The sequence below is a fragment of the Kwoniella shivajii genome, chromosome 3, assembly GCF_035658355.1.
Source record: "Kwoniella shivajii chromosome 3, complete sequence".
Lineage (NCBI taxonomy): Eukaryota > Fungi > Basidiomycota > Tremellomycetes > Tremellales > Cryptococcaceae > Kwoniella > Kwoniella shivajii.
Window position 1 is genome coordinate 479,321 of NC_085910.1, and position 22,883 is coordinate 502,203.

A 22,883-nucleotide genomic window follows, 5' to 3' on the forward strand; every position below is an offset into this window, starting at 1 on the left:
AAAGCGCAAGAGAGAAATATTATGCATAATCTATGACAATTTACTTTCTCATGCGGGGTCGATCTATATCTGTAACTTCTTCAGAGCTTCTTGTACCATTTTTCCAACGACCTTCCTATCCACTCCACCTTTCTTATCACCCAATTCTTCCCATAATCCAGCTATCACTTTCCCGGCGGCACCCTTGGAAGACCTGATATCGTCCGGCAAGGCTCCGATGACTTTGTCGACGAGGGTCTGAATGATCTCGTTTGAAGGGGATTTCGGCAAGAAAGATCTGAGAAGGTCAATTTCCTTCTGTAAAGATGAGTAATTTTCAGGATGAGGAGATGGGGAACTGGGCGAGTACGATTCCGATGCTTGTGTCTATGACCGTATATCAGTGTCATGCAACAGTAAAGGTCATTTAAGTGACGCTTGAGTCGTCAAAGCGAAGATATTCAATGACCTACTCGTTGTGAGATTCCTTTTTTGAGTACGGTCATTACACCTTCTTCGTTTATAGGTTCATTGGGATTTGATCCTGATTTAGCTGCATTCGTGACATCTGCTAATATTGTCTAGACATGTCAATGCCCTGATCAGCTGAATTGTCATCCCTCATGTTCCGTCGCCCTCATTTTAAGGTGCTCACTTTCAAACACGCAGCAGCGGGCTTATCTTTAGCCTTCATTGAAGCTTTTAGCGCATCTCGAAGTGTTGACTCAAGGACTGACGGAGATTCAAATAAAGGGCGGGAGGTGTGTAGAGCTCTCTGGGCAAGTAGACGAGGAAACATGGCGGATGAAATATCTTCACTTAGGAATTGATATCTGGATCCAACCAAGAGATCTCTCGAATGAATATGTGACAAGCTAATGATCAGATGTAGAGGTGACAAACAGGAGACGCCAGAAAAAGCTGAATTTCGGAATTTGCAGGAGCTTCGAAGATGTTTGGTTCCGGCGGAACTACGAGAAGTTGCGTTGCAGCAGCGATCGACGAAAAAAGAGCTCGAGATGGAGATAACGCAGAGATAGATGACATCCACCGTCACATCAATCTTTTACCATTATTGTCCTCCCTAGCGCTACACAAGCATGTTCTCGAGACCAGTTCGGTACATTCGATAGCCCAGTGTTTGTCACTAAGACATTTGAGGTTCGGATACCTTGTAGATCCAAAAAACATGTCAACTCCTACACATGTCTTTCCCGCAAATTCGCGTCGCCATATCCCTTATCTATCATTCCATAAATCCCTCATAAGACAACTGTGTAGACCACAACAGGATGACTTGGTGATTCTCGCCAAAGGTCTTGGCCTTCGAAGGATTGTCTGTGCCTTGTTGAAGACTTACGACAGGAAAGAGGACTTGGTATTGGTTGTGGGAGCTACACCGGCGGACGAAGCTGGTATAGGGGATGAACTAGGTATAATGGGTGTAAGGGATCCAGGATTTAGAGTAGTAGGATATGAGATGAATGTCAAAGAAAGGTGAGTCTTGACTGAAACCAGAAACTATGCGGGGAAGGTACCTGGGAGGAAGCGAAAACCACCTGAACTAAGGCAGCGAAGGTGCCGAGGAGGATGCGCACAAGAGCCAATGTCGTCCAGTATTGGGCGAGAAGGTGTCGCTGGACATGTCATAACAGGATACCATGATGTATAGAGAGATATAGGGAACACTGACTCATCATTAAATTGCAGAGAAGACATGTACAGACATGGTGGTTTGTTTTCGGTTACGAGCAAGATTTTAGTGAATGATTTTCTCAGTATGTATCCCTGCTCGTGGATCCGTAACTGCTTACATGACGCTGATGATTGCGCTGACTGCAGAGGGAACACTGCCTGCGAAACTCATTACTGGTCTGGTAATCCTCCATGCCGAAAGGGTATCTCATGGGAGTCAAGAGGAATTTGCCGTGCGTCTGTATCGACGTGAGAATCAGGTATGTCTTTTCCTCTTTGGTCAGAAGATTTGAAATTCACACATCATGTAATTAGAGCGGATTCTGTAAAGCATTCTCAGATGAACCCGAAATGTTTGCGCATGGTATCTCGCCTATGAAAGACATGCTAGTCAATCTGAACATGAACAGTGTGATGATATGGCCAAGGTACGTAGTTCCTCATTTCATGTTTTAAGTTTGATCATGGGTCTAGCTAAGATTAGGCCGACAGGTTCAACGAAGATGTCAAACAAGCCCTGGCCAGTAGAAGAGCAGATGTCGTCGAGATGTATCAACCTATGACGGATTTGATGAGGGAATGTCAAGATAGTATAACGGAATGTATGGAAGCTATGTTGGTGGAATTGAAGAGGGATCACTCACTCGTATGTCAAAGTTTCTCACATCTTTCCCACAGAAGATTCGATTATACAGGTGGAAGGCCAACTCTGATCACTTGCACAGAACCTTGATCTCGAAGATATCAATGTCAGAAATGCTCAATTCAAGAACTTCGACACTATCGTTCGAATGAAGTTGAAACCTGTATGGCATAAGGTTGGGGCCAAAACGAAAATACATGTGGCTGCCTTGACAGAGCTACGAAACCTACATACGTAAGTATTGTGTCGCTTTTCCTCCTCATTCGTCAGCTGACAAGAGATTTAGGTGGCTACTGGAATATGACTCGGCAACCTTCGCTTCTTACATCAATACTTTACAAAGACAACATTTTCAAGCTGAAAAACTCCCTACAGGACCAGCTAGACATGTGCATGATTGGTTCAACGCCAAGTCAGCCAGTAAGCTAGTTGAGGCTTCCCAGGCTAGAGTGTCAAGACGAGCTCCAGTGATGGATAATGAACATGAGGATGGGCCACCAACGAGTGCGAAGATCAGAGAAGGTACTGAAAGCATAGCGGAAGGAGTAGATCCACCCGAAGGAGAGTTTATGGATGAAGAAGAGGTTTTGAGAGAATCGGAGCAAACAGCGAGAAACGTGGAAATGGCGGTAGAAGATAGTGAAGAGGATATAATGGAAGTGTTCGCAACGCAAACTCAGACTGTACCACAATCTCGAGACGAGGACGAGGATGAGGACATGGTCGAAGTAGGTGGCAATGGAGATGATGACTCGGAAGAAACACTCAGAGAGGCTACAGGCGATGCGCCTCCTGTGTTCAGGCCTGTATTAGTAGGTTTAGAGGAGAGTTTATCGAAAAGCGTCACGAAGCGGTTAAGAAAAGGTCAAGAAGCAGTCTTGGAAGAACAGCCAAAATGGAGTCTGTTAGCAAAGGTGTTGAAGGAGATTGAAGATACTATCGCTCGAGTCACTGAATCGCATGCCGGTGAGTTTTGTTGTGTTATGTGATACAAACGTCATCTACGACAAAGAGCTCATTGTTGCGGACAGATACCCCTGGAACAAACATTGTCCTGATCATGTGCTCATCGGATCGAACATGCCTTCAATTGCGGCAGTACCTCACAACAATGCAAAACACTGATCCCCCCTTCGGTCCTCATGCAGGAAAGAGAATGATGGAAACTCTTTTCTTGTCAAATTGGCAGCATGAGAAGAATGGGGAAAGGCTCTCGGATCCGAACAAGATGAGAGGAGAAGAGGGAGATGAAGTAACAGTAAAAAGAGGCGAAATGGAAGCAAAAAGACTAGAAGATGCCAAGCGACGTGCAAATAATACTGGAAGAGGAAGAACGCCTGCGTATAAGAGGAGACGAGTAAGAGGCGGAGCTGCCGCTGCTATTGCTGCCCCTAGACTGGCTGACATGGAAAGGTGAGCTGAGATTATACGGTTGTAATGATTCCGCACTCGAGCTGATGCCTGGTTGACAGGGATCATAAGGAGACACTGATGAAGGCTCAGTCTGCTTTTGCTGGTGGAGATGAAAACATGGAAGATCCGCAAATGCAATGGGCGTTGGCGGAATCGTGAGTGGATGATGCCTGTCCAACATAAAGTCATGCTAATTCGACGGCCTAACAGATCACGCGGAGCTGGCTCCTCTGGCGCCGCACCCGATCCTAGTTCTGCACTTTTAGCTCGTTCAGGCGTAGTGGAAGAACAAGATCTGGATCCTACAACTTCATCACTCACTTTTTCTTCCGCAGCAACGTCAAATCAGCTTGCCGATAGTTCGGGATATGATTACGGTTTGATGCCTGAAAATTTCGAGGACGAATATGGACTCTTGGCTCCTGCAGATACAGTCATCATACGTCCTTATGGTGGCGAAGACGATGATATATTATTGCAAGAGCTTAGACCAAGGTTTGTGGTGATGTATGAACCTAACTTAGCTTTCATACGCCGGTTGGAGGTTTGTTGTTTTCCTCAAATCCATGTCTGAAGCGATAGCTGATTCTTAGTTTCTTTCCGATGCTCAGGTGTACAAAAATTGTAACCCCGGTTTGGCACTTCGAGTATATCAGATGATATACACCAACTCTTTCGAGGAAGACAGGTTCTTGTCCACCATAACGAGAGAGGCAGAGGCTTTCAAAAAGTTAATTGATGATAGACAGGTAAGTCTTGTTTGGTTTCAAACAGGAAAGCATGGCTAATATCGATCGTGTTCAGAGCATGGTCATTCCTATCTACAACAACAACCCTCGAGCGCCAATGAGGGACAATGTCACTCGGTCAAAAACCACTTATTCTTCGAGAAATGCAGGAGGAGGTGAACCAGTGGAAGATGCTCGTGTAAGTGTCATTTCGGGTATTTCAGGCGCATCGCTGATCTATTAATTCTCACAGATCATAGTGGATATCCGAGAGATGGGTGCTCTTCTACCTTCATTAATAGATGCTGCGGGTATCAAAGTTATCCCTTCGACGTTGACAGTTGGAGATTACATCTTAACCCCCAAAATGTGTGTGGAAAGAAAAGCACTTCCGGATTTGGAAGCGAGTTTCGCCAACGGTCGATTGTGAGTGGCTCTTTACCAAGTGCAGACCGATCGTTGGTGGTCATCGGCTGACGGTATCGGGGATTCAGGCATACACAATGTGAATCCATGACCGCGCACTACGAAATCTGCATTCTGCTTATTGAGTTTGAGGAAGATAAATTTGGTCTAAGAGTGAGTACCGACCTGGTAACGAATTACACATCATTTCGACTTCGCGCTAAAGCCTTGTGTTGTAGACTCGAGAAGACGCAAGAAGGGAAACAGCCGGTCGAACGCCTGAAAAGGATGAATCATGGCGTGATACCTTCTATCTTCAGTCAAAACTTGTTCTGCTCACTTTACATTTCCCTAAACTTCGGATCATATGGTCCTCGTCACCCCATGAGTCAGTTCGAGTCCTATCGGACCTGAAGTTAAATCATGATGAACCTGATGAGATCGTGGCGACATTGAAAGGATCAACAGAAGGAGAAGCTTCATTCAAAAGCGGAATCGAAAATGCAGCAGCGGTAGAGATGTTACGAGCTCTACCTGGAGTAAGTGGAAGAAATTTGAAATTTGTCATGAGTAAAGTGGAATCTATGAGAGATCTGGTCAGGATGAATAAGAGACAATTGCGAGAGTTGTTAGGCGAAGAAAATGGCGAGAAGTGTTGGAATTTCCTAAACCATGATTCCAGAATGAGGAATAGATAACAAATCGATTCGATTATGTTGTACATGAATGATAGTACAAAACATGCCATGCGTTACATTGCTTAAATTACGTATGCAGACGACACTGTAAGATGATTAGTGGCTGGACAAGGTTTCAAAATGACTGTCAAGCGACGCTGAAATAATATTTTTGCGATTGCGAGATTTCGAACGTGACTGATTCGTTGCGAGGACACAGAGCAATGCTAAGGAGGCCACGCGAAACTTGCAGGTCTTATTCTGAAGAGAAATCAGATGAGATGGATGGCAATGTTCGAGTTTGACCACCGTGAGACACGAGTTGCCTGGCAAGGAGTACTGCAATTAACGAATTATACTGCATAGCTGCAAACGCTCTCAATGCATATATTCGTATATAAGTACTCTGGCTTGAGAAAAGAGAGAGGCTCATAATATCACCTGTATCATCTGCGTTGAGCTCGAAGACCAGCATGGGTAAAACTTCACTCGCAATACCACAGGCCCTCACAATTGCTCCTCAGGATATGTCCCAAACACCTTCATCTTTGAAATCGAAGACATCAGCTGTATCACTGATCTCAAATGGGTCTACTCTCGCTGCTTCATCGACCAAAGATGACAACCATCTCGAGGGAGTTAAGCCTGTATCATCCAATGAAACGCTTATTCCTATGCCACCTCCAGCAGCTTTCGGTACTACTGGACCGACTCATGATGTCTTAGGTAGATTGGTATTCGTACCCTCACTTCCCCCTCCTCCCCCTGTAAATTGGTCTAAATATTTCCCGGGGGGTTACAATCCAAACTACCAAATACCGTTGAAAGGTAAAGGGTTGATGTATTCTATTCAAGCAATTGGTGGATTAGCCATATTGTTTTATGGATATGATCAAGGTGTGATGTCGGGAGTAGTGATCAACAATCATTTCACAGAATTGATGAAATTGAATTCTGATCCTCAAAAATCAGGTGATTCAGCTATGATTGGATTCATAGTAGCAATCTATTATATAGGATCTTTATTTGGTGGTTTGATCGGTGGTTATTTAGGTGATAAGATAGGTAGAATCAAGACTGTTATTTTCGGTTGTGGAATTGGTCTGATTGGAGCTTCATTACAATCCTCAACTCAAAATTTGACCTGGATGTTAATTGCTAGAGTCATAAGTGGTTTCGGTACAGGTCATTTAAACGCTATTATTCCTGTTTGGAGTAGTGAATTGGCTGAACATGATGGAAGAGGTGCGATATTAGCTTTTGAAGTAGGTAAATTCCCCTTTTCTGGTTGATATCTCTTGCCAATTAGCTTACCCATGCTTTGACCTGATTCAAGTTCTTCTTGAATATCGCTGGATTGGCATTCGCCTATTGGCTTGGTAAGTGCCTTTATATCTCCTTCACATTCAGAAGCACGCTACGTAGAGCTCACAGTATAGCAGAGTTTGGGTTGAAATACGCTTCCAATCGATCACAATCTTTCGTTTGGCGATTCCGTAAGTGCCTCATCATTTGAAGGTCATCACTGACCTTCTCGGTTTTAATTCGCAATCTGACTCATATTGCAATATATTTCCAGCACTCGCATTCCAGCTCGTCTTTCTACTTATCCTAATCAGTTTATTCTCGTTCTTCCCTGAATCACCAAGATGGTTGGCTAAAGTAGGAAGGGAAGATGATGCAAGACAAGTTTTGGCTGTTTTGAGAACTGAGAATGGTGATCTGGATAATGACAAAGTGAACGAAGAAATGTATTCTGTAAGTTTAGAATGATCCTTTCAAAACTCTTGTTCAACTTTCATCAGTCGGTGGGATCGACAAAGCGGTTTATCGCGGCAAGAACAGCTAAATGTGCTTCTGATTTGATGAACGATGGGATGATAGATTATGGAAGTCGTCGATATCGAGCGAAAAATGGAATCATCCAACAATTACACATCTATGATTTTCGGTTCGAATTCAGAGTCAAGCGGGAATACACTTCATTTACCAAGAAGGACTTGGTTAGTGATTGGTCTCCAAATCTGGCAAGAATTAACTGGTATAGGAGTGGTCACAGTCTGTAAGTTACATCTACAATCTATTATCTATTAGAATATTCCTATAAGACGGGAAGAACAATTCGCCGAGTGTTGAATTTGATATACTTGTAGACGCTCCAACGGTATTTCAATCTGCTTCATATACAGCTTATAAAGCAGATTGGTTAAGTGGTGTAAACAACATCTTCTACAGTGAGTAATGCCTCTCCCATTTCAGATAATCTCCTGGTACTTGATTTGAGATACTAATGAAATATTGGTGATTTACAGTGTTCTCGGTATTGGTCGCCGTCTTCACTCTTGATCGAGTTGGAAGAAGAGTCACATTATATTGTAAGGTTCTCTCGACGATGTAATCTAATAGGTTGACTCAGCTGACGTATCACTTGTGCTGCTGAAGGGGGAGCTTTGATCATGGCTATATGCTTGGCGTTCTGTACAGTCGGAGCAAGGTATGCTGTTCGGACCGAAGGCAAGGAACAAGCAGCTTGGGGAGCTGTAGTGGCTACTTTCACTTTCATATATACTTCGACATTCGGAGCCTCTTGGGTAAGTCTTACCCCAAAACATCAACATTAGCAGAAAACAAAAAATACAGCTGATGGTTTTCTCACATCAATAGCTTACTGTCCCTTGGCTTTATCCGACTGAGATATTCCCATTGTTCGTCAGAGCCAAAGGAGGTGCAGTCAGTGTGGTCGGTTGGTCAATAGGTAAGTCTTCCATGAACGATATCTAGACTTGGTGGTCTGCATTTCTGGTTTCCGTTGACCTTGCTTCTAATGTAGGTAATGGAGTGGTGACTGAGATTACACCCTTCTTGTTTAATGCTATGTAAGTGGAAATACTCGACCCAACACTCGGAGTTGTTACTGATAGTCGAGTATAGTGGAGAATGGACGTTCCTCTTGTTTTCACTTCTGAACGTCCTTGCTATTCCATGGATCTATTTCCTCTGTAAGTCCTTTCAGTCCCACAGTTCGGTCAAGTAGCGAATTATCATAGCTGACACTTAGTTTCGCTTAGACCCAGAGACAAGTGGAAGAAGTTTGGAACAAATGGATTGTCTTTTCGCCCAAGAATCAATGTTCGTACATCGTCAACAGAAGACTCTAGAGGCTGTTCAAAAAGCCAATTCGGAGTTATATCATTGTGAGTCAAACCCTGCATCTAGAGGATACTCCGATTACACCCATCTCAATCGAAATGTTGACGCTGTCTTGCGAATGATAATAGCTATGGAAACTGGTAAAGCACAAGTGACGGAGAATATCGAGATCAAACAGGAGAAAGTGATAATCGTGGAATCTGCTTGAGATCTTGCTCCACCAGATCAGTGACGGATAAGGGGGCGTAGGCTTTCATGCGTTTACTGCTTATTGTACGATTATAGCTTCTCCATCTGAAGGCCTCTTGGTACGAAAGAGATAGGCCCAAGTTCGATTGGACATGAGGATGAATAATGTATATACCCAGATGCATAATCTGTTCGTCATGCGTCATGCCACGTGCGAACCATATTGGGTGGGATCTGTGCGCAAACTTTTGCATACGATTGAACCCTGAAAATGTCATTTAATTTCTGACTGATTACCGGATTCGGTAATTCCCATTTCCAATCAATTTAATGTTTCTCATATTATTCATAATAGAAATAATGACGATGATGATAATGTTCCAATGCGGACAAACCCAATCGATCATCGTTCTTATATACAATCACAATTCCAAAACAAACACAGACTTTCATCAACTCCATATATCTCTCCATTCAAACATCTTTGACACTTCACAGAGATTTCCATAAAGTAACAACGAAGATCGTATCGTCACTTGTCAAATTATCACAACTCAGTCCTTTGTTACAAGTACGTCCAAAGGAAGGATACGAAATGCCAGCCAAGAAGGTTTCCCCCGGTACGGCGAGATCGAAGAAAGCTGCTGGTTTAGCTCAAGTATGTAGATATCTCAATTTCAGCTCATTCGTTTTATGATCTTTAGCTTCAGGAAGCCCCTCGCTGATATATATGGTTTTACAGCCAATACTTTCCTTCCAATCAGCTAGACCATCCACCACCAAGAAACCTACAAAAGGTAAAACCCAAATAACGACTACTACACCCTCTTTGTCGGAAATTGAATTAGAGAATCAACGTTCTCCTGCATGCCTATCTCCGGAAGAACCGATGGAGATCAAGAAGGGAGACGAAGGAAAGAAGAGACAATTAGACGTAAAATCGAAAGAATGGAAAGGGATTATCAAACATGCTAAAGCTGAAATGGGCGGTTTAGGACCTAGTAAGTATCTCATTGCTATCGTCGCACGAATCGATAAACAAATTAAATCAATTGCCGTGTTTCCTTTTTCTGTTGGTTGTTGCGAAAGCTGACATCACTTTATCCGCATTGTAGTTCACGCAGGTCCAGATACGCATAACGATATACATCGTGAGTATGATTTGTACAAATGATGGAGAGCACCTTTAATCGGGATAGATTCGCTGATCGGATTGAATAAATAGACGTTCTGCGCATATTCGATTTGACATCTTCATATGGTCCATGCGTCGGTATAACCCGATTAGCAAGATGGGAAAGGGCCAAAAAATGGGGTTTAAACCCACCAGAAGAGGTCAGTTAGTCACCTCTGCATAAGCGCTGTGAGATACTGATAGCTGACATTCATGCCGTGTGTGACAGATTCGAGATATATTGACTACTGAACAAGGTCAAAATGAAATTCAATATAAAGAAAACGTCCTTTATGGTTGGGTATAAGCGTATACCCCAGTTTACATACAAAATATCCTATACTTCGGCAGGTCCGGTTAGTCAATAGTTAGCAGAAGAGAAGAAGGCATTAGTTGTAAAAGATACTGGTTGTACATTATTTTTCGTGTTTTATAATAGTTCAATTCTGAAGAACAGAAAGAATGGAGGAAGATTTCAATAGAGATCGGTCCATGTTGGATAGAATATTATGCATTCTCCCTTAGATACAATCAGTTGCGTTGCAATGAATAACGATCGCATATATATAATGGTAGCGAAACGTCCAATGTGCATACCGAAGCTGTACAGATGGATCATAGTCCTCAATTCTTTCCCCCTTTTCCCCGTTGTGGTCCCCACGGATCTATGGCGGCGCGCCTAAAGGCCCACGCCCCCTGCGGAACTTAAATAGGCGAAAACTAACCTCAATGACAGTGGAGGTTTTTTCTTGCGTACGTTCGGGAGTCATCCGATCAGTTTACAGATCATTTTAGCATCATGATCCGTCCAACCATCCATTCTCACACGACCTTACAAGTCATAACATCCCTTCACGACCTCAACTTGAGCACAAACGCAAGGAAGATCAGAGACGAGGCTGGTCGATCGAATGCAATAGCTGTCGAGAAGGAACACATCTGAGTGTATTGGGTCATTTGTAATCAATCACGTCATAACATCAAGATGGATCCCCCATCCGTTCAATCTTCTCAACAACAAGGAGGATCTCCTCAACGAGCTCAGAGTAACATGCAACCAGCACCCATATCACAGGATAGTAGCGAGATGAAGCCCAGTGTATCTTCGGCATCCAACGGTGGTATTGACAATGGCAAAGACAATGGCGATATGACTTCATTTAATCAAGAGAGTGATGAATCCACCTCACCAAACGACACTTCACCTCTCGATCCTTCGCTATCAACAACGAATCTCCATTCTCAAAGTAATTCACAGTCTCAAGGTCAAAGCCAGAACCAGAACCTAAACCAGAGTTATAGTCAAATGCAAAACAATTTCGATTCTGAGATGATGGAGGGATCAGAATCAGCTAAAAGACCAAGACTGCGTTTAGCTCACGCATGTGATAGATGTAGACGTAGGAAAATACGTTGTGATACGAAACACCCATGTACACCATGTCAACAGTCCAATAATCAATGTACATTCGAAACCCCATCGAGAAGAACGGTAAAACCCAAAGGTTCATCCAGTTCAAATTTGAATAACAATACAAATTCCAATGGATCGGGTTCTAATGGAGGTACTAAAAGACCACATTCACCTTTGAGAAATACTTTAGCTGGATTAACAGCTTCTGCTTCTGGAACATCTTCAGGAACAAACGGTGATGGTCAAACCAATCTAGAAGCACGATTAGCTGCTTTAGAAAGTATGTTAAGGGATGTACCACCAAATGTACACAATGCTTTCTTATCCACATTAGATGCTAGATTAGGTAGTGGAACTGGAGTGGGAATAAAAGAAGGTGGTGAAGGTGTCAGCGTGGCCGTTGAAGCTTTAGCTGGTACAGGAAGTAGTAATTTCGGTTTAACGTCTTTCAACACTTCCGATCTATTGAATGACTTATCTTGGAATATGACAAATCAAAACTCGTCAGGATCAGGAGATAATAACAATAACAACAATTTCAATATGACAGGATCAAATTCAACTTTATTGCCTGATTGGACAAATCCCACTTCATCACCAGCAACAAACCAGAATACCGCAAATAACGCTGGAGCTTTGAGTAATTGGCTAGCTGGTATTGGTGTTGGACCAGGATTGACGAAAAGGAGAGAAGAAGTTGGTATGGACGAATTAGCTAAAAGAATGGAAGGGATGAGCTTCTTCTATGAGGATGAAATTGGTCAAGCGAAATGGCAGGGTGAGTTGGGAATGAATGCGAACAAAAACGTAATTATACTTATCTTCATCATCGTCCTTGCCAGGTGCCACATCCGGTTTCCCCCTCCTTCATCTCCTTACAGCTGCCAATGCTCGCAAAGAAGCCAGTGATGAACAACAAGATATCCAGTCAGATGTACTTACATCACCTCCTAATTCAACTCTGTCAACTTCGCCAGCTAACGCGACTACACCATTCCCGACTAGAAGAGTGAGCTCAGGAGCTACCGCTCTTGGAGCGGCAGCGAGGTCAGCGTCTGTGCCTACGTCAAAGAATCGATCATCATCAGTTGGAGTCGGTGGTAGAAATTCATCGCCAAGCGGAAATACAAGAAGGAAAGAAAAGTTTTTCCCGGATCGTACACCAAGACCACATCAAACTCTGAATCCCGAAGCATCTTGGAAAGTCATAACTGGAGTCATTCCACCTGACTTGATGGATACACTAGTTAGATGTTATCTATCGACATCACATCTACTATGGCCTTTCTTACACGTCCCTTCTTTCCTAGCTGATTATGCCAACCCGCAACAATGGGGAGAACCTGGATTTACTTGTTTCATAGTAGCTGTCTGCACACTCTCTTCAAGACATGTTGACGATCCAAGAGTAAGAGCAAATCCAAACGACCCTTCAACAGCTGGAAAACAATACTTCGAATTGTTCAAAAGATTGAGAGATTTACCTTCAGCAGACAGACCAACCCTATATTCAATACAAGCCGCGTTCTTGGCTGCTATCTACGCTTTTGGATTGGGTAATCTAAGTAAGGCTTTCGCGTTACAAGCTGAAAGTATCACATTATGTTTGGATGGCGGTCTGCATAGATCAGTAGACGGTTATGATCATTTCGATGCGGTGGAAAAGGAGACTAGGAAGGTGAGCATAACATAGCTATATCATCGGAACCAACTATCAACCATATTCTCTCAAGCTGACTTGTGCGAATTTCAACGTTGAATAGAGAACTTTCTGGTCGATATATTCCTGGGACAAGCAATCTGCTGGTAAGCTTTGCACATACACGGTTGTCGTGCGTGGTCTGCTGACTGACTCTCCTGATACGCAGCGCTCTTCGGTAGACCACCCATCATCCATCTGAGGGATTGCGACGTTACAGAACCTTTAATAGTGGATGACGAAAACCTCACAGCTGAAGGAATCAAAGATGAGAGTATAGATTCGCAAAGTAGAATGTGTGCATTCGTAGCTACAATCAGATTACATGTAATTCTGGAGGTGAGTCTTGCGAGGCATCTCGTATTATCACCTGGTCTGGAGCCGCTCACTCACCGACTTCACTGTCTATTCTATCAGGGAGTGATCGATTCTGCTACTCGACCGTCTTCTTTCCCAACTTCGCCCTTTTTAGCCAAGGCAGCAGCTACAATCTCACGTCGATCGCCGCAAAATGAGTCTTTGCAAGACGAATTAGCATTATTGGATGAATGGACAAAGATTTTACCCAAATACTGGCATTATGATTCTGAGACTGCAGCATCTAGAGATCCAATCCGAATTACTCAGGCTGAGAGACTACATTGTGTGAGTCCGATATTCAGAGTCGCCTTAATTATATTCGATCATACACTGATGTCGTAAATGTCAATATCTAGCTCGAACATCTTGTCAAGATGATCATTTACAGACATCGATTTTCAGGATTCGTGGCTATGCCCGCATCTACTCAGGAAGAAAGAGCTAGACATCTTGACTTGTGTAGAAAAGCGATGCAATGCGCTTTGACCATTATTGCCGATCACGTTCATATCGTAAGTTTGAACGACACTTTGCATGATCATATTCAGTTGCTAATGGCGAGATGAATCATGTAGTCCCAACGTGGCATGATGACATATTGTGAGTGGCTTCCAAATCATCTCTGAGCTGCACGGTGCTCTTGGTTATCTAGACCGTATCGCAAACCCGCCGGGCAGAATCAAATAGCTGATCAAGTATTTTTCGCATATAGACGGCGTCCATGTCATTCATCAACTGGCTCAAGCAGGACGAACATTAGTAGCGGTCATTCTGAATTGTCGGGATGCCGATTTCAGGCCTATCATCGCTCCTTCTATCGAAGGTCTCAGATCTTGTGTTGGATTATTGAGGAGATTTAGTGGTAGATATCTGTGTGGTTTGAGATCAGCGGATATCATTGATGAATTCTGTCGAAGTGAGTTTTTAATGTTTTGTCCTCTTCATATGCTTTGTGGTGCTCGCGAAGTTTTACGCGTCGAGTCTGCGCGAAAGCTGACTGTTTTGATCTGATTCTACAGTTTGTAATATCCCTGTTAACTCCCCACGAGTACCTGATTCCACAACTCGACCTTCTCCTGCATGGCTTCGACCTGTACCAAAACGGGTGTCACTTTCACAAGGACTACTAAGTGATCTATCTCCAGGTACAATGATGGATTTCAACACGTCCAATACGGCATTACCCAATCAACAAGGAACGAATATCGACAACCACCTATCGAACGACTTGGATAGCTTGTTCAACACTTCCGCGTACTTCGATATGTCAGCTATGGAAGCTGGAACGACAAGTAGCAGTAATAACAATCCGTACGGAAGTGAGAATATCAATAATAACAATAATCCTAACCATAACGATTTCTCAATCTCTCTCGGACAATCATCATCGTCATACGATAGATACGAATCTACCACGCCTCAAAATGGACATATAATGCTTGGTGGTGGATCCAATGCATCCGGAAATAATTCGTCAAATCATTATGACGCTTCTTCAACGTCTTTCGATAATAGCAATAGTAATAACTCCTATAACAACAGTAATAATCAAATGAGCAGTAATTCAACTGGAAACGGACTTGGACACGGGAACTCAGGTGGTCAAATCAGTTTCGATTATGGTTTGAATGGAATGGGTTTCGGAGGTGAAGCATTAGCTGGAGAAGGTATGGATACCGTTAGTGACGGTTTAAGAGGTAACAATGCGAATGGCGGATTGTGAGTTTTGATGTTTATACAATCTTTTGTTCTTCGTGATTATCCACGATTCATATCAACGAGCGAACTCTTGCTGATGCTTCCATCTGTCCAATTCTCAGGTCCGCCGCCACTATTCTCAGTCTCATGGAGGAAGGTTCATTTGATTATGGTAGTATATTCACTGATCAAGCTCCATTACCTATGGATGTTGAACATGGTGTATAGATGGTGGTCAAAAATGAACGGTATTGGCATGATTTAGAGTTCTTATCCCTTTCCCCCTTAAACTGGGGTTACATTACTATAAGTTGCGTATGGGTTTCTTTACTACGTCCTGGCTCGTTGGCGTTTTGTCAGTACAGATGTAATCAATATTAGTTGTAATGGATAGTACCTTGGCATCCTTTTATGCAACGTTGACTGTTATAAGGAACTAACACTCGCCCGGGAGACTGTCGTATCGGAGGACATCCTGGTGTTGACGGATTGTGTTGAGCAGTCCTTGTATTTCGGAAAACGCGACCCGTTTTCCTCCTCGTCCCTCGGTATCAGATTTGCAAGGTCGATTATAAGAAAGTAAACTAAATCAATATGGCCATCATTTGTATCAAATGGAAAGAGATGGCAGATGACGTTTTTGATGACGATGGGGGGATACAGTGGTGTGGCAAATCATTTTAGACTATAAAATTCCAGATCACATTTTTGTGGAGCGGGAACATGACAACACTCAACAAAGTGATGTTCACATTCGTTTCAACTGTCTCGTCTCGTCTTCGTTTCGCTTTATGTCCCTTTTTTTCTCTAATGACTTTATCACACATTTCGACTTTGAACTAAGCCATCTGGTTACCAGTAATTGTGGGGAAATATGGGAAACTGGAATATGTGCCGACTCCTGAAGTCCCCCGTTGTCAAATGACATATTTATTGAAAATCTGATTCCTAAGGGGATGGTTGTCACGCAAGGGATTCCAAAGGGCTCGAGAAATGCAAAGTGGAGCTGGGATCCTTCAGCTCTGTGGCCTTCCTGTTAAGGTGTATCAAGGGGTTAATTGAGTTTTTTTTTTTAGGGTTATCTATTTGTAACTGGAATCATTTTTTAGGCTACCTTTTACGTAGAGGCGTCACTCGTTCGTTCTGTGTTTCCCTCTCTTCCCTGCCCCCGGTTTTTAATCATTCGGGACTTTTAGTGGAGCGGAGTGAATGGCTGTACTGGAACACGGTGGATTTTATACATCCGATTTTTTTCACAAATGATCCTTTTTTGGTTGATAATATCATCATTCGCTCATGTGAAAGGACGCCCTCTCGCTCTTTTCAGTTTCAGAACATGAGAGCAAAAGGGGGAAGGTAAATGAACTTGAAGCTTTCCTCGGTTGAATCGTTGAAAGGAAAGCAGAGAGCAGAAGGCAAAATGGAAGAGGAACAAAGGAACAAAGGAACAAAAGAGCTAAAAACAAAACTTTAACAGAATGACCTCATCTCTGACATCTTTTGACATCATCCTCTCCCTCTCCTCACCTGTTATCTGTTACTTTTTAATGGTCCAACACACGTACTAACATTATTGGTTTTTTATGGGGGGATTAATAAGTTTGAAAGGATTTCAGCAACTGGAATCATTGGATACTAGCCTTCTTCTCATTCGGTACTAACTGCAAACACACTCACACACACATATATATATATATATATGTCAGATTGAAATTGGGGCCTTTTGTTCCTCTTTCCGCAATTTACACCATAATAACATACTACCAAGCGTTCTATCCATTATCTTCACATTGGTGAACTTGCTACCTAATTCACATCCAGCTTCTATACCACACACGTACAAATCCGCTGTTAAAAAGTCAGACGACATCCGACAAACACAATGACAACATCATCTCCCCAATTCAACAACAACAACAACGAGGAAACTCAAGCTTATACTATGACTTCTTCACCACTAAGTTCTCCCAAGATGGAAGGCGTCCAATTCAACTGTAAGTTTTTTCTCATGATTTAATTTCATGCACCATGCAAATAAGCTCTCAATTCCTCTTTCATCGTGGGCGTAAACCCTCCCGTGAATATCAAAAAAACGATCACAATGCTGATTATTTTTGCGTTATGCACTACTTTAATCATCAGATAAAAGAACTCAATCACCTCAAGCCATAAAAAGTCAAAAAGCCAAATACTCAAGTAGCTTGTTTAAATGGACACAGGAATTGATGGAGTGAGTAATCAATCTCCCTATGACTTCATCGATGTGCATGAATCCAAAGTTCGTGACTAACTTGATCCTTTTCGTTCGAGTAGAAGAAGATCATCTATAGATTCAGCCTCTTCTCAAGATTCATCCAGTATCAACGAGAATGAGAATGACGACAACGAAAAAAACTGAACTCCAAGCACTTCACACAACAGCGTGTCCAGATCTTGTCCCAATCGATTCAAACGAGTAAACGATTGAATGAACGTTTCAACATTTGATTAGATCTCACGACATCATTTCTTTTCTTTCCATCCGCTTTTTTCAAATATATACTGCTAGTCTATCTATTCTCTCATTGTAATACCCCCGAGTACCGTATCAAAACTTGTATTTTCTAGTCCTCAGTATCTTTGAGTCTCGTTGTCATTCAATCCGTTTATCACTTGAAGAAGTAGACATGTAGCTATAGTCCATCATCTTTTACATGTCGTAAGGCATATCTTGGTTCATGCATGTGTACAGCAGTTATCACACAGCCGATGTATCAATGGATTGAGACGCAGAGGAACGTTCAAGAGACCACACTTCATAGTCGACTTTCATACATATTTAATACTAATCCTACATACAGCCCTTGCGTTGTACATCCTTTTTATCCTTCAGTCCGATCATCGTCCACGTCGACATAAAACAATTACAACTTGGCTCGCACCCCTTTCTCACCTCGAACGAAACTATGACCTCGCTCGATCTGTTCCTTCGCTTCCGTGACCATCTCTTCGATAATTTGTTTAGCAGGTTTGACATCCTATATCACCAATTCATCGTATCAGCTGACAGAACTTAAATCAAGCTGGATAGCTGGTTGGAGGACGATTGCATAGAGTACATGTTATACGTACCTTGATAAGAGCGCTTACATCGCCCATCAACCAAGATCTGGCTTGAACGGATTTTTCAGGATTTTTCTCCATTTCCAAATCATGAGGAAGTTTACCCTGTTTCGTCAAAGTGAGACTAATAAAATTCGTTGGTAATCAGCGCAAATATGATTTGATACCCTTGAGTCAGCTGATATGGAAGGTAAGCTTACACTTCTTCCTGTCTATCCTTCCAAGATTTGACATAATCGGTTTGTCTAACTCTTAATGGTCTACCAGTGTATATCAAGGTAGTTCCGGTATCACCATGATCGGCACTTAGGATTCTGCAATGCATTTTTGGTGCTGATCATCAATCACAGGCCTTGGCTATTAAGCGAGGCGGTACTCACAATTCTTTGTGATACTTTGGTGCAGCAGCTTCTGTACTGGCTACGAATCTAGTTCCAACCCAAACGCCTTGAGCACCAAACATCAAACTAGCAGCTAATCCTCGTCCGTCGTATATCCCTCCAGCTGCGATTACGTGAACCTGAACGTCATGTCTCAGCTACTTTTGTCTTAAAGGTATTACGATAATCAAACAAGCTGACTTACTGGCTGACCGGTTAAAGGAGATGTTTTACCTCTACATAAATCAACACACGCAGGTATAAGAATGGAAGTTGCTGTTGACCCAGTGTGTCCACCTCCTTCGCCACCCTTAGAAGACGACATCTGTCAGCTGACAGATATACTTCATCTGTGTTACAATCTAGCTTACTTGAGCACAGATAAGATCCACTCCGACATCTAAAGCTTTATTGACATGTTTCGGAGCTCCGACCATCTGCTCTCACCAAAGCGTATCAGCTAAATCTGAGTCTAACTCGAACCAGCTGACTCACGTTCATTACTATTATATTCGCTTTATGAAGTCTTTCAACAACATCTTTTGGTGGTACACCAACTGCGCATACGAACAATTTCGCTTTTTCTTCGATGATCACATCGATCAATTCATCTAATTTCCCTTTAGTATAATCGTAATTCGTTTTTCTGGCAGTTGGTGCAGTAGAAGGAATCAAAAGATCGACTCCGAATGCTACACGTTTACGATATAAATCAGTATCTCAGATCCGATCGGCCGTCTGGCTAACTTGGATCTCAGCGAGTGACTCACGTAGATCAGGACTGGAGAGCGAAGATTTCAACTCTTTGATGATACCTCGAAGATGTTTAGGTCTACACAAAATCAGTCGCAATTGAGCGGTGAACTCGGGTCGTTATCGTACGGAAGATTGTCCGTAGACGATGAAGGTGACCCAACTCACGTATACCCTAAACCGCCAATGACACCTAAACCACCTGCGTTCGATACGGCAGCTGCAAGTTCAGGTCCAGCGGCAACGTTCATTCCTCTATCATGTATGATATTTAGTAAGCTTGGTTCAGGAATTGGATGATCTGGCAAGCTCACGCAAGTAAGATCGGGTGCTTTATTCCGACTACAAGATCCAGATCAAAGTCAGCTTAGATCGAAGACGTGAGGTCAAAGGAAAGGAGACATACACAATTCGGTAATGGGAGTTGAGATGACCGACATATCGAGCTTTCTGGTGTTGGAAGGTCGATTGGAGTATATGCTGATAAGACCAAGAAAGAGCAATGGAGTTGAATGATAGATCGATGGCTGTAAGAATGACACTGAGGTGTTATATATAGTAGAATGTATGTATATATGCAAGTATGAATGCAGAAAGTGTGCCAACATGGGTGCAACAAATATCAACTACGAAGCACGAGTATTCACCGGCTGGAATCATATAAGATCAATACCCGGAAACACCGAGAATAACGGAGAGTAGTTTACGTAACAGAAGGCTTATATGGTAGCCTCATTTACGTTCAATTGTTGCACCTCCACTTTATGGGGGATATTGTGTGAATCGTCGTTGGGTTGATGAACGTTGACATCAGCTCAATTGGACTGACTCTCACAGGTCTACCATTTATCATCAACTCTATTCCTTCATATCAACAAGGATCGACTTGCGCCCGTCTTGGGAGCACAATAATATAGCTATACCGTACTCCAGTCGTCCTGGCGAATATGACAGACAATCAACCTGCAGCTTCTTCCTCAGCTTCGGGACCGTCATCCGGTGCGAGTGCCGGCCCTGCTCCCGCTCCTGCCCATGCTGCACTTCCACCTTTACCCAGAGCACCTTCCAAAGCTTATTCCTCCAGGACAACCCCTCTCACCTCGTCTGAACTCATCAACATGGTCTCCGCCACCGATTCGCTGCAATATGTAGACGAAAATCTCATCCCTACACTTCAGAGCATAGCAGAAGGGAAACCATTCGAATCTACTAAAATGAAAGAGAAGGAAAGGAAGGAACATGGTGAACTCATTTTGACTTGTGGAGACGATGGAAGCGTTTACTCTGTTGAAGATACCCAAGTAAATCGAATGTCTGCTGGTTTAGTATATATCATGTAAGCTACCTCAACCGACGCTCAGCAAACGATTCTAGCTGATACTGCCGGATCAATAGTTCCGCAAGATTACACGTCTTCAAGAATACCCCTTCGCAATACAATAATGAGCTTTTCACTTTTGCTACTCGATTGTGCAATTTAGGAGACTCCCAACAATTCTATACGATTCATAAAAGAGGTCAGCTACCTCTCCCCGGACTAGGTGACTTAGCTGATATGTGAAACAAAACTAGTGGTTCATCTCGCTTGGGGAATGCTCCGTCTCGCTCAGCAACTCAACAAGGTCAGCTAGCTTCGCATTATCACTAGAATTATAACTGATTGCTTTTCCATCAAGGTCGCCATCGCTGTCCCAGCCATATCAAGCTTGATCCAGAAAACCTGTTCCGCAGGGATATTTTCCGGTCTTTATTCAGTATATCTGGAAGCTTGCTTATTGTCCAGAAACTTCGATGCTTCTTTCTTTGTTCTAGATCAGGTTTTCCTCAACGTCAAATCCGTAAGTTCAATATTCCCCTACTGGCTACAATGGAGCGCACAGGAAATATCGATGCTGATATTCCATTTCCGGGATCAGCTTGGATCGACTTATCTAGAAGTATTAACATATTACCATCATGCTGGATTGATAAGCGCAGCTGTGAAAGACTTTGAAAGGGCAAAACGATATTTCGTTACGGTGAGTTAGAAATCTCGTTAATAACAATCTCGGCATGAACTTATGCCAAATTTAGGCGGTTTCATTACCAACTACCACCACTTCAGCAATTCAATTAGCTTGTGCTAAACGTGCTATCTTATGTGAACTTCTCGATACAGGCAAGGTGAGTACTCCGTCTTCAATCTCAGCTAGACAATGATTGAGCGAGGAGCTGATATCTTGCATTGAATCGTAGCGGATCATCTTCCCTCGATATACAGCCAGTACCGTAAATCGAGCAATCGAGAAGAACGCTTCAATCTATATCGATTTAGCTAAAGATTACGAGTCGAACATTTGGAGTGGAGTGAGGGACATAGCTGGAAAATCAGACTTTGCTCAGGTAAGCTCCGCTTTGCTTCAGCAAGAGTAGCAATCAAAAGCTGATTGCCTGAAAATTGTTCAGGATTGTAATAATGGATTGATTGAACAAGTTTTGAAGAGTATAACCAAAAGACGAATCATCCAATTGAGACAAGTCTACTCAAGAATGACCATGAATGATTTAGTCGCAAGAGTGGGCCCAAGTAGTAGAGAGACTGTTGAAACCATTACTGCCATTTTGGGAGAAATGGTAAGTCCTACCACTTTTGACCATCTAGTGTTTGTTTCGGTTGGAATGCCCGCGAAAACGATGTTGACCTCATATCTGCAATAGATAACTTCTAACGCTATCATCGCGACCATCTCTCCTCGAACTACTCCAGCCACGTCAATAGTCACCTTCTTCGAAGATCAACAAGATTATTCATCAAGTAGATTAGCTGAAGCCAATCTTTTAGCTAGCAAATTGGAGAATGAATTGAGTGAGATGAGTCAGAGGTTGGGTATAAAGAAGGAGTACTTGAAGAAAGTGAGTATGCATTCCAACAAAATTACCTCTGATACCCAGAGCGAATGGAAAAACGGTGCTAACCTCATCATGTTATTACTTTTAGCAAGCGAATATAATCGAGTATGGGGGAGGAGGTAAAGGATCAGGTAAAGCAAGAATGGACGATTTCGATGGTTTGATGGCAGCTGAAGAATACGCATCCGTTCCCCAAGGAGCTGGAGGAGGAGGTATTAGAGGCGTAGGAGGGAATTATGGTGATGCTGGATTTTAGTCTTCGAAGCCGAATTTCGGATCTGAAGAAGGTGTTTTGGTTGAAGGCAGAAGATGAGAATCGGTAACGCTTTAAGATAAAGTGGGTTGGTGAATTTAGTTGTACATACGACTTATGAATGTAAATCATGATGATGAATAGAAATTCTCGTACAAAACTCACTTTTTTAGATTACAGTTTTCACGTTAGTCCTCAAGAGAATCGTAAAACACTTTTGATGCAGAACTGCATTCGGCACAAAGCACAGTTTGGATCAGAGAATACATTTTGTGTTTATGT

The 22,883-nt window shown here is 42.7% G+C and overlaps 8 protein-coding genes across 8 annotated transcripts; 6 read left to right on the forward strand and 2 right to left on the reverse strand.

Moving 5' to 3' along the window:
• Positions 1–63: 63 nt before the first annotated feature.
• On the reverse strand, positions 64–778 carry IL334_002398 (uncharacterized protein; the record flags this gene model as incomplete). The annotated part of the gene is made up of 3 exons (XM_062934144.1): positions 64–366; positions 453–560; positions 635–778. 3 exons carry the CDS (start codon positions 776–778, stop codon positions 64–66), a joined length of 555 nt encoding a protein of 184 aa, XP_062790195.1.
• Positions 779–1,168: 390 nt separating this feature from the next.
• Positions 1,169–5,561, forward strand: IL334_002399 (uncharacterized protein; the record flags this gene model as incomplete). Its single annotated transcript, XM_062934145.1, has 15 exons — positions 1,169–1,476; positions 1,690–1,757; positions 1,822–1,934; positions 1,990–2,102; positions 2,167–2,320; positions 2,400–2,551; positions 2,604–3,283; positions 3,349–3,730; positions 3,790–3,885; positions 3,941–4,274; positions 4,342–4,479; positions 4,535–4,657; positions 4,712–4,884; positions 4,953–5,037; positions 5,103–5,561. The coding sequence occupies 15 exons, from the start codon at positions 1,169–1,171 to the stop codon at positions 5,559–5,561; spliced, it is 3,378 nt and encodes a 1,125-aa protein (XP_062790196.1).
• Positions 5,562–6,013: 452 nt separating this feature from the next.
• On the forward strand, positions 6,014–8,898 carry IL334_002400 (uncharacterized protein; the record flags this gene model as incomplete). The annotated part of the gene is made up of 13 exons (XM_062934146.1): positions 6,014–6,805; positions 6,877–6,919; positions 6,983–7,036; positions 7,120–7,298; positions 7,425–7,602; positions 7,694–7,774; positions 7,853–7,915; positions 7,983–8,131; positions 8,205–8,295; positions 8,371–8,416; positions 8,472–8,539; positions 8,609–8,734; positions 8,819–8,898. 13 exons carry the CDS (start codon positions 6,014–6,016, stop codon positions 8,896–8,898), a joined length of 1,950 nt encoding a protein of 649 aa, XP_062790197.1.
• Positions 8,899–9,474: 576 nt separating this feature from the next.
• On the forward strand, positions 9,475–10,360 carry IL334_002401 (uncharacterized protein; the record flags this gene model as incomplete). The annotated part of the gene is made up of 5 exons (XM_062934147.1): positions 9,475–9,537; positions 9,622–9,880; positions 9,995–10,030; positions 10,105–10,214; positions 10,283–10,360. The coding sequence occupies 5 exons, from the start codon at positions 9,475–9,477 to the stop codon at positions 10,358–10,360; spliced, it is 546 nt and encodes a 181-aa protein (XP_062790198.1).
• Positions 10,361–11,038: 678 nt separating this feature from the next.
• On the forward strand, positions 11,039–15,452 carry IL334_002402 (uncharacterized protein; the record flags this gene model as incomplete). The annotated part of the gene is made up of 10 exons (XM_062934148.1): positions 11,039–12,245; positions 12,310–13,145; positions 13,231–13,273; positions 13,336–13,505; positions 13,584–13,811; positions 13,883–14,038; positions 14,102–14,126; positions 14,239–14,442; positions 14,546–15,245; positions 15,347–15,452. The coding sequence occupies 10 exons, from the start codon at positions 11,039–11,041 to the stop codon at positions 15,450–15,452; spliced, it is 3,675 nt and encodes a 1,224-aa protein (XP_062790199.1).
• Positions 15,453–17,106: 1,654 nt separating this feature from the next.
• On the forward strand, positions 17,107–17,622 carry IL334_002403 (uncharacterized protein; the record flags this gene model as incomplete). The annotated part of the gene is made up of 3 exons (XM_062934149.1): positions 17,107–17,218; positions 17,367–17,454; positions 17,538–17,622. 3 exons carry the CDS (start codon positions 17,107–17,109, stop codon positions 17,620–17,622), a joined length of 285 nt encoding a protein of 94 aa, XP_062790200.1.
• A 505-nt stretch (positions 17,623–18,127) lies between these two features.
• Positions 18,128–19,899, reverse strand: IL334_002404 (uncharacterized protein; the record flags this gene model as incomplete). Its single annotated transcript, XM_062934150.1, has 11 exons — positions 18,128–18,241; positions 18,336–18,450; positions 18,527–18,640; positions 18,707–18,846; positions 18,912–19,016; positions 19,078–19,143; positions 19,202–19,398; positions 19,477–19,538; positions 19,628–19,714; positions 19,774–19,801; positions 19,866–19,899. The coding sequence occupies 11 exons, from the start codon at positions 19,897–19,899 to the stop codon at positions 18,128–18,130; spliced, it is 1,062 nt and encodes a 353-aa protein (XP_062790201.1).
• A 507-nt stretch (positions 19,900–20,406) lies between these two features.
• Positions 20,407–22,604, forward strand: IL334_002405 (uncharacterized protein; the record flags this gene model as incomplete). The annotated part of the gene is made up of 10 exons (XM_062934151.1): positions 20,407–20,795; positions 20,855–20,976; positions 21,032–21,081; positions 21,136–21,297; positions 21,376–21,477; positions 21,533–21,622; positions 21,695–21,841; positions 21,905–22,072; positions 22,157–22,351; positions 22,437–22,604. The coding sequence occupies 10 exons, from the start codon at positions 20,407–20,409 to the stop codon at positions 22,602–22,604; spliced, it is 1,593 nt and encodes a 530-aa protein (XP_062790202.1).
• Positions 22,605–22,883: the final 279 nt, after the last annotated feature.